At 38.4% G+C, this 10,589-nt stretch overlaps 1 protein-coding gene across 1 annotated transcript; it reads right to left on the reverse strand.

Moving 5' to 3' along the window:
• Nucleotides 1–4,443: 4,443 nt before the first annotated feature.
• Nucleotides 4,444–8,066, reverse strand: LOC106919545 (serine/threonine-protein kinase SBK1). The gene is made up of 5 exons (XM_014989977.2): nt 7,717–8,066; nt 6,072–6,216; nt 5,782–5,984; nt 5,466–5,627; nt 4,444–5,343 (listed from the first exon to the last, which is right to left on the reverse strand). The coding sequence occupies exons 1-5, from the start codon at nt 7,720–7,722 to the stop codon at nt 4,705–4,707; spliced, it is 1,155 nt and encodes a 384-aa protein (XP_014845463.2). The 5' UTR covers nt 7,723–8,066; the 3' UTR covers nt 4,444–4,704.
• Between the last annotated feature and the right edge of the window lie 2,523 nt (nt 8,067–10,589).

The raw sequence follows: 10,589 nt of genomic DNA on the forward strand, positions 1-10,589 counted from the left end.
GTTTGTGTCCAGGATGTGTGGGGTCTGCAGAGTTGCACGCTTCGCTTTTCCTGATCCTGATCCTAGATCTAGATCAGCTCCGATGATCCTCTCTTGGTACATATTTTCTTTCTAAATGATTGAAACTAAGTCACTGATGGATTATCTCTTTACATGTTTTCTCATTAACTTTTCAATCAGGTATAACAAGTGAATTAGTAACAGGTAAAGTATTAATTATTAGTTATATTTATACATCAGGCCTGTACTTTTGTTAAACCATTTCTGTTTTTTTTTTCAGATTGCAGATTTCAGATTGATTCTGTTTTCTGCCTTAAGCGTGAAATATACTTGCCAACATTTTAATTTTCTCAAACTTCTAAATACATTGAATGTTTTACTGTACGGATGCCCATGACCATGAACCTAAAGCAGGCCTAATATATGTCTGAAATGTTTTATGAATGAAAAGACCCAGTGTTTCATACACCTATATTTAAACCTTTCAGATTCTCCATCCCTGTCCGCCCTGGCTGCTTCAAGCTGGCAATAAACACTATGTACTCTAAGAAGCTTGTTAATGAGGAAACGGAGACAGTCATAGTAGAAGTGAGAAATGTTGTGAGACATTCTGACATGACTTCACTGAGCTGCAGCTTTTAGCTCTGCTGACAGATGGAAACAGAGAGCATCAGACAGCTGGACAGACGGCGAGCGGATCCGTAAAGATTCATCAGGAATTCAATTCCTCTGGTTCAGAGTGTGTGATCAGCTCAGATCACACACTCAAATATCAGGTTGCATCTACCCTGGGATTCGTTTACAAAATATGCCATGTCATTGTCTCAATGTGCATCAGCCTGGTATTCACATGAGGAGAAAGCCCAACGTGAAAAAGATTTACTGAAAATGTCTTCATCTTAAGAGTGCATCCTGTTTTATTGGTGGAAGTACTGTGATAGTGGTGTCATATTGCTGGAGAGTTGCTTCTTATCAACATGGACATTTGAGGAATTTGCTTCAGACCTGAGTGTGTGAAAGGAAAATCAATCAACTTGACTGATTCTTAAAGGAAATATGTTCAGAAATCTGGTCACAAGAAACTTGTTGACAGATATAAAACAGTTTGTTTGAGGTCTAAGTTGCTAAAGAACATTTAACCAAATATCACTGGCAATGTATGTTTATACAGTCATATTTGTCTTCCAGTCAAGGTTTTTTTTTTTCAGATCAAAAGTACCTTATGAAAATAACTTTAAAGTAGATATTAAACAAATTCCACAATTCTGTATTAAAATATTCTTTATTGGTCTGATGTAATGCTCCAATAATAAATGTTTCATTAGCTGTAAGCAGGAAAACCCCGAAGGCCGGTTCCCTCCTGTGGACCCAAATGCCTTACACGGGGAAATCAAACGACTGCGCTCCCTTCTGGAGATGGAGAGAGCCAGAAATTTTGAAGACAACCAAAAACTGGCCCGCCTGGAGGCAGAACTGGAAGAGACAAAACTCCAGTTGAAAAGGCAGAAAGCTGTCAAAGAAATATACATCAACAAGGGCAAAGAGGCAAAGAGGGAACTTGAGTTGAAGATTTATGTCAGGAGGTTTCTTCAAAGGAGGAACTCCCAGGAGAAACCTTAGCAGGTTGTTCCTCAGACCTGAAATCTGCGGAAGAAACCAAGATTGATGCAGAAACCATCCTGGAGGATTTTGATAATCCAGGTACTGAAACCATCCAGGAGCCTGTCTGCTGATTAAATCCTTTAATCAGCAGACAGTGTGATTTTCTGATATTTTGTTTTCTCATTTTGTCTCTCATAGTTGAGGTAACAGTGGTAAAACATGGACATCTAATACAGTCAATTGAATTATAAAGAAAAGCCACTAGTTCCAAGGAAAGCATATGTGATGTTAGATGGATATTAATATCAAATTACAGATTTTGAACCAGATGAAGCTACAACTGTTACTTGAGGAGATCTGGGTAGAAAATATCTACATGAAAAGATGTTTTCTTTTATCTTAAATGCAAAAGGTTTATATTTTTTGTACATTTTTGACTCAATTGCTGCTCTGAGTTTGTTGTTCTTTCAGCAGTTACCCTTGTTTGAGTTTGTATACTCCAGTTAACGATTAATTAATTACTAAATGAGTTGATGATTATCCCAATAACTGATTAATTTGATTAATTGTTGTAGCCCTATTACAGAGCAATTTAAAAGCAACTCCTCATCGTGTGTGGCTCAGACCTCCTGGATGTTTTCCGTCGGCAGCTTCTCCGACCTCAGGAACTCCAGAACGGCTCCGAAGTGGGAACCGTCGCGGTCGATGAAGAGGCGTCCCTGAGCGTCGGTACTGACTTTGGGCTGAGAGCCAAACAGCTCCGCCACCTTGGAGTCCAGGTGTCTTCTGAGCGTGCTCAGTGTGGTGCTGCACAGGTGACCCCTGACATTTAGCTGAACCACAGAGGAGTGCTGATGTAGGGTAAATCCACAAATAATAACTTACTATAGTTATGTGATCAATTTAATAAAACTAGAAACATATGTCTCATATAAATAATGAAACATTCTAAAGTTCTCCACTTATTACTCAATGAAATAATTAAACTGGTGAATGTAGTTAAAATTTGAATCAAATATTTTTGTTGTTATTAATAGTATTGCTTCCTGTATTGCAAAGCAGTTTCTCGTGAAAATATGTGGGGAACTTCATAAGGAGAAATTCTTAAGGTGGAGTTTGGGTCAGGCTACTTCAAAGGCCTCCAGCTTGTGACTCTGTAAGGTCAGGAAATCGTTGGTGGGTCAAACCAGGAGCTGCTGAACTTCATGACTCTGGTTGTTTAAAAGATTTAGGAGCTGCTGGGTGAAGCTGTAACAGACATGGGGTCAGAGCTAAAAGGTCAAATCCTAAAGTCTGGAATTATGACATTTTATCCTGAACACACTCTACACGTTGATTTGGATGTCTGTCAGGTCAGATTCTGGGACTGTTTGTTAGTAAATGCATTAATTCCTCGTCTGTGTCTTTTTATATTTATTGCCTTGGTGAGACAGCAATGAAAATACCAAACATGTCAAACTTTACAGTGCAACCTTATCCAGTCTACTTGCAATGGTGTTTTCTCTCTGTGGAAGTGATGAAGGAAGGGAACTTGGAGCAATGAAGAGATAACAGTTACAGGATTTCATCCTTTGTTGGTTCTCATTCAGACATGAACTGATGACATAAAGTCATATTCTTTACATTAGAACATGCTTTCAGATTAAAGGACCTTCTGAAAATAACATTCAAGCAGATGTTAAAGCAGAGATTTCATTTCTAAGCTTATTCATTTCTTATGTAGTTTTTTGCAGAAGAAAACTTTTATATGTTTTTGTCCTCACCTCTCTACTTTTTAATGGAAGTTGGCAGCAGTTTAATATTCAGCTGCTGCAGATGATCTTTTCTGACCTTACTCCCACTTCTAGTCTTTCTCTTTTCAACACATGTGCTAAAGATCAGACATTTTCCGGCAAACACGTTATATTTTAGCCTTTTTCCCCACATTCTCATTGTGAGAAACACAGTCAGGAGATTAGATTGATATTTATTGGAAGAGAAACAAGGACAAGGCTAAAACTGCGTCCATCTACTTTATTTCCTGGTTGTGTCATTCTCTCAGTATAGCTGTGACCTTTACAAAATATATTTGAAAAAAAAAGTGATTCCTTTAATGATGCTTGTCAAGTCTCAATGTTTCATGCCAGTTCTGAGATCTAAAAATGATCCAGTGGATTGCGCTTGCATGATCACTGAGAATGTGACTTGGCCGGACGATGAGGCTAAAGATTCTGGCACGGCTCTGGTGCTGAAAGGTTTTAATGTCAAACTGATTACTGAGTGTCTATTTATGAAAACACCTGGGGAAGCTTTCTTGATGGGCTTCACAGAGTGTGGTATTCACATCGGTGTATAATCTTGCAAAAGCTTTACAGTGAAATAATAAAAATGATTATTCATCATCTTAATGTCTTTGATTCACTGAAAACTTGATAAAATTCGTTCAGGCATATTTTTCTTTGTAAAAGATGCAGAGATCTGACTGGGACTGTAATGAAACTGAACTCTAGACGTGTTCATAGTTTGCAGACTACATACCATTCATGACCCGGTATGGCGTGTTACGCTCTCCAAAGTCTAGATCCAAATATATCACAGAGCTCCACAGACAGTGTCTTACAAGGACATGGTAGTATTACATCTCCACTAAACCGTCATGATCCGCAGGTGTTTGTACACTTTACCTCTTTTTGTTTTGTAGATCTGTGTTTTAGTTTAGGTCCTGTTTCCACTGCCTCTCTGATTCACACTCTTCCACAGCTGTTTTTCATTCCTCTGGTTAAGCTCACCTGGGTGTGCTTAGTCTTTTGTGACAAATTTCTTAAGGTACTGGTCACAACAAAATTACACACTGACAGAGTCTAAGTTTATAGAGTTTATTGTGAAAAATTAAGGTAACATGACTGCTTAACTTGGTTTCTATGGCATCTCCTACAGTGACTAACTTTTTCACACATCCCCCCAAAAATAAACAAAATATTTGCTTAAATTACAAAAATTACAAAAATATAGCTTGCAATATTCATATTCAAGAATATAAACAGGATTTTAGATTGCTACATTTTAAAACAGTGCAATGCATGACTGCATTTTCAGTCTTTAGTCTTCTTTAACCATCTTTGCTCACCGCTCTCCTCTCCCCTCCATCTCCTTCACCGATTTAATTGCAGTCTTCCCACTGTTCTTCTTCCTCTCCTTCTCCTGTCTCATCCTCTCTTTCTCCATCATCCAGTGGTCTCCAAGGTAACTCAGAGCATCCTCAGGTCGTCCTCGAAGTTGCGGCCTGGGGTCGAGAAGCGACTGGAAGAAGGAGCAGGCTAACTGTGTGAAACAGGTGAACTGAGGGGCGACAGGTGAACCGTCCTCCTGTCTGTTTCCATTCAGATCAGTGGCTCCCTGTGTGCTCTCCGTCTCAGGTTCTACCCACACATCCAGTTCATCATCAGGACCTTTTGCACTCTCAAACCAATCTCGATACTTTACATATGAGCAGCAGTCGCTGGCTGTCTCAGCCCAGGGGTGGCTGCCGGTGAGCATGGCGTATGTGAGGATGCCCAGAGCCCAGCTGTCTGTGCTGGGCTCCACAGACGCCCAAACTCTCTGCTTCTTTGTTTTCCTCATATCCCCATCCTCCTGAAAGTTACCGTTTTCGTCGTTTGTGCTGCTCCAGCTGTCCTCGTTTCCTCGAGCAATCTCAGCCTCTGGGGTGCAGTAAGGGGAACTAAACCAGACCTCTGGGATTCTGGTTCCCTTGGCCTTCACCTGGGGGAAACAAAAAAAATATCTTTAAATGCCATATTTAAACAATTGGTTCAGGTGTTTTTATTGGCAAGAATCTTTGTATAATGGCATATTGTGCTTTAATCTGATAGTCCTGGACTGACCATGCCAAAGTCTCCAAGTTTGACCCATCGACACGCAGAGTCACACAGAAAGACATTCTCAGGTTTGACATCTCTGTGGACAAACCCAAGGGAGTGGAGGTGGGACAGAGCCCCACACAGCTGGGACACCACCCGCTGACAGCAGTCCTCCTCCATCCCTACCTGTGGACCAAGGTTTATCAGTCTTTCTGTCCATATTCTCTTATTTTTACTGTGAGCTGACAGTCCTTCATTAAAACTGCTTTTTCCTTTGAAACATTGTCCTTATCAGTCTCTTTCTTTGTTTACATGACAAATTAAAGCCCTAGCTGCATACCTCTGGTGTGATTACGTCAAAGAGATCACCAAAGAGACTGGCTTGCTGAGCGAAGATGTAGTGTGACGGGGTGGAGTAAGCGATTCCCAGAGCTCTGGTCAGAGACGGATGGGTGCAGAACGACAAAGAGAGGTTGTACTCCCTCAGGAAGGAGAAAAGCGAGGTGGATTCCCGTGGGAAGAGCTTCAACGCCATCGGAGTTCCTGAGGGAAATGGAAGGAACGACATTTTTTTTACTTTCAAGTTTGGTTTCTTGGAACTGTTTGGTTTTGGTTAACTAACTTTCTCACCTCTTTTTCTGTGCACAGCCAGCATTACTTTTCCATACGAGCCTTCGCCCAGCAGCTTCAGGACCTGGAAGTGCTCTGACGTGTCCATCGCTGTCAGAGACTGAGCCGTCAGATGGCACATCTCATCCAGAAGCTTTGTGGCAGCCTTGAGAAACAGATAACGAGTTAAAATGAGACTCATCAAACTGGAAAGTCAACATATAAATGGTTAAAAACTTTAAATTTGAACAAGTAGATATCATTCTTGCTAATTAGTTTTCTCTTATGAACTGAATTCCTGACACCGTTTGGGAATGCAACGCGACCGCTTCAGCACTGATTGTCGCCATGGTGACGTTGATAACATTTATCTGCAGACATAAACATGTCTGTTAATAGCCACATGAAACCCTGTCGCACACACTGCTCCTGGTTTTGTCTGTTGATGTTTCCACTGCAGCTGGCACCTCTCAGGCCAAGGTTAGGTGTCAACATACAGATCCAAACAGAGGGCAGCTCATTACTTCCCATTAGAGTCCAAATCAGAGCCGCAAATGTTCTGCATGCTGACACTGAATTCCTCAGCTTTGGTCAGACAAACAGCTTCTGAAAGTAGGAGGAACTTCAGTTTGGACAATGTTTTGTGCTCTTCAAACCTCATTCATTGTTGGGTTTATGTTAGGAGAGCAGAAAAAAACAAAACCTTTTGCAATAATAGAAACAATCACAGTAGAACAGTGAGGCACAAAATTAAACATACATCTGGCAGATGTAGGTTCAGTTTTTACCAATATGTTTATTCTGCTTCGGAGTAATATTATGTTTCTGTGAGTCCAAACTGGAGGGAGCTAAACATTAGGGTGATGGGAAGGAGGCCTTCCAACTTCAAAGACTTGGATATCATTACAAAACATAAATCGTAAGAATAACATGTAAGAACCTTGCAGGTGGTTAGCAATTATAAAACTTTAATTACTGCAAAGTCAACACAGATTTCCTTTCCTTATTGAGAAGGGTGTAGATTATTGCTAATCTAGTTTTTTTTTTAAGTAAAAGCTTAAATCTGGATTACCTATGAAGATATATTAAGATATACCTATATTTTTGTCTATGTTCCTATGAGAAACACATGTAAAATGATGTACAATTTATTTCAATCTAAAATCTGCCAGAGGTATGAACAATTTTGAATTATATTTTGATACAATTTTGATATAAGATGATCCTGGTTGCAAGCATGTATTTAATATAAAGACACTGTTTATATATAATAATATTTACCATGCTTTACTCCATAATCTTCCAAAATTTGGATATGATGCATTAAAAAAACAGTCAAAAATATTAAACAATCCTTGCACTCTCATGTATTTTTTTTATCTGCAACTGCTTCTTATTGCAGCAATAAAACTGTCATATTTGCAAACTTTAAGAATTTTAAAGCTTTATATTAATCTGCAGTGAACCATTTTGATTTTAATTTCCAGTATTTGTTTTCTGCTTAGTAATCTTTACTCTTATCCTTTTGAAAAGCCAAATTGGAAGTTTTCAACCCTCATGGTGAAGACAAATTATTTCTATGGTCATGTTGTGAAAAGTTTTTGCAGTGGATGTTTTCTGCCTTTAAATTGAGAAAATAAAATTATCTGCACTGCTCTCAACTTACGGTCATCTTGGAGTCCTGGTTTGATGTTGTCCCTTAAATCTGACCAAAAGAAATTACTGCTGAGGACGTCATGCAGCAGGTGCAGCAGTCAGAATATTTCTCTCCCTGGTTTTCTGTGCTATAATTCTAAAGACAAAAAAAAGAAAAAAAAACATTGAGCTCTAAATATCCAGTTCTGGTCTTGATGGATTCACTTATTCACCAGATTTTGGACTCAATTAAATACACGTTTTCATGTCTTCAGCAGCTGCTGTTCTGTCCTCATGTCCTCTCCTCCTCCTGCCTTTAATCTGCTGTTCCTGCTGCTGCTGCTGCATTGCTGGACAGACCCTGAAGGGTGTCATGAATGTTTCTGCATGGGGCTGTGCAAAAGAGGGTGTGTGTGTGTGTGTGTGGGGGGGGTGTGTGTGTGTGTGTGTGTGTGTGTGTGTGTGTGTGTGTGTGTGTGTGTGTGTGTGTGTGTGTGTGTGTGTGTGTGTGTGTGTGTGACTTTTAATACGTGATTCTTTGTTTCATGTCATCTGGATTGTTCGTCTTTCAGATTAACATTTTCCCTGCAATTTCTAAGAATGGTAGTAATGGTAGCAAAACTACGGTATAACACATGGCTCAATTTTAGGTTTTATTCTCAATATGCTGCTGTTGGGTGGAATCATCAGGAGACAGCATTGATTTTGGAGACATGTGGCTCATGAGTCTCCTAATGAACCCAGACTGACTGAATCACTCTTTATCTGGACATTAAAAGTTACATTTCACAGAAAAACTCTGAACCCAAATTTAAACAGTGGAAATAAATATTTTGGATCAGGTCAAAACCTCAGTATCAGATCACCAAATCTACGTTTCAAAGGATGCTGTCATCATAAGAACATTGGCAGTGTGACCATTTCTCTCCTGGTCCAAAGTAGAGACTTTAGTTCATGTTCTTATAATCTGCTCTCTGTATTTTCTAAAAGAAATGTAGCTCTATTACAGCTAACACTGCTGCCATAACATCAATGAGGACCAGAAAGCACAATGATTTAAAAGTTTATGCATTGTCCATTTTAGAACTTATTTTATACTGACATAAATAAAAAATAGTATTGGAAAGTCCAGATGGGTTCGATTTATTTGATCAAAAGAAAGATCTGTGTTTTCAGATGCTATGCAGTGAAATAAATTTTAAAGGCATGGTGAGGATGCAAAAAGCTAAACTCATTGTTTCACATTTTGTTTAAAAAAAAAAAGCATTGAATAAAAAATGACTTTCATGGTCTCCTGGCCTCTTATAGCATAATAAATACTCTGCAATCTTTTAAAATATTATACACTAACTCATATTCAGAATGATTAAGAGAAGTTTAACTTCATTTGTGCTTCACTGAAATATCAGTTCATGACAGTCGATTAGCAGCTCTTTAAAATTCCATCAACATTATCTGCATCACCAAATCTCTTAGTGAAACACACTCTATCTGTGCTGGTTGCAAACCAAAGTGAAGTGAGGCATACGATAGGATTACAGCTTGCACAGAACATCTAAAAGCAGCCAAACATGTATTCAAGTATCAGATATCAGTTAAAAGCAGATATTTAAACCTCAAGGATTACTGTGTTTAGTGCATTGGGGTTTTAGTGTTCCCTTCAAATTGCAAATACGGTAATATGGCTCCTCTAGAGTCGTCTGTATTTGGCTTCTGTCAGCCAGTAAATTCTTGCACATCCTTCTCACTCTCTGCACACAGAAGCATGTTCTCTCTCACTCTGTGTTCAGGGGAAGGATTTTCCTCTAACACCCAGACTCCATGTGATTTGTAAATCCCAGTGTCAGCTGTCGCTTGTGGCCTCGGCCTACATGTACTCTACACAGCTTACTCTGTTACAATGAAAGTCTGTCTGTGTGTGAGATCATCTGTCTGAGGTCCTTCATCGACACGCTGGTGTTATGTAACTCTGTTCCCCTGTTCACTCATGCAGTCCTACAGTCATCTTTTAAATAGTCTGTCTTTTAAAGCTCAAAGTACATTGTGCATTTTTTTAATTAACCAGCTCAGTTGCGTATTCCTCTGGAATATTTTTTTATAACTATGCAACATTTATGCTGAAATGCTGCCTTTATTGCACAGGATTTTTATTCTTTATTCTGGTTTATATATTTTTATATTCTGTCTTTGTGTAAGTTGATTAGCTGTTATTGCCTGTCACTTTGCTACTGTTGCACAGACATTTTCCCATTGTGTTACAATACCAGAGATTGGAGATATAATTGGTTGAAACTTCAGGTTTTCACCACTAGGAGTCACATTTCCATACAGTTGACCTGTAACTCCAATGCTTTTTGTTCAGTCAGTTCTACTAGAAGATTAAGGTTATAAACTCCATTGTCTTTTGATAAATAAAAAAATCCTAAACTTCCTAATTTTGACTACTTTTACATTTTTAATGTACTTTTGACTTTTGACAAAGTTTATTAACAGCTTAGTCTACAATCAGAGCTACTTCCTGACATAAAGTGTTAAGTGATTCTTTCCACCATTCTACCAAAAACTAATTTTCAATTAAATCTTCAAATTATGCATTTAAATTGTACCATACAAGCTAATTTGGTTGATTTTGTTACAAATGTATCATATTTTCAAAATAATAAATGTGTCTTAACCTCCACACAATATTTGTTGACATAATAAATATGATTTTAAGTAGTATTGTAAAATTATGTATGAGGCTCCCTGATAAATGCATTTTTACACAGTGATTTAAAATAAATGTCTATATTTGATAATTTTGGAGTTAAAATTATAATATATTTGACTTCAAGTCACTTATAGCTTTTGGTTTTGTTTGTTTGTTGTATCAGTCCATTATTTATTCAGCACACTGAAACAATC

Source organism: Poecilia mexicana, unplaced genomic scaffold, assembly GCF_051168715.1.
Source record: "Poecilia mexicana isolate PSO_F unplaced genomic scaffold, ASM5116871v1 scaffold_11, whole genome shotgun sequence".
Taxonomy (NCBI): Eukaryota; Metazoa; Chordata; class Actinopteri; order Cyprinodontiformes; family Poeciliidae; genus Poecilia; species Poecilia mexicana.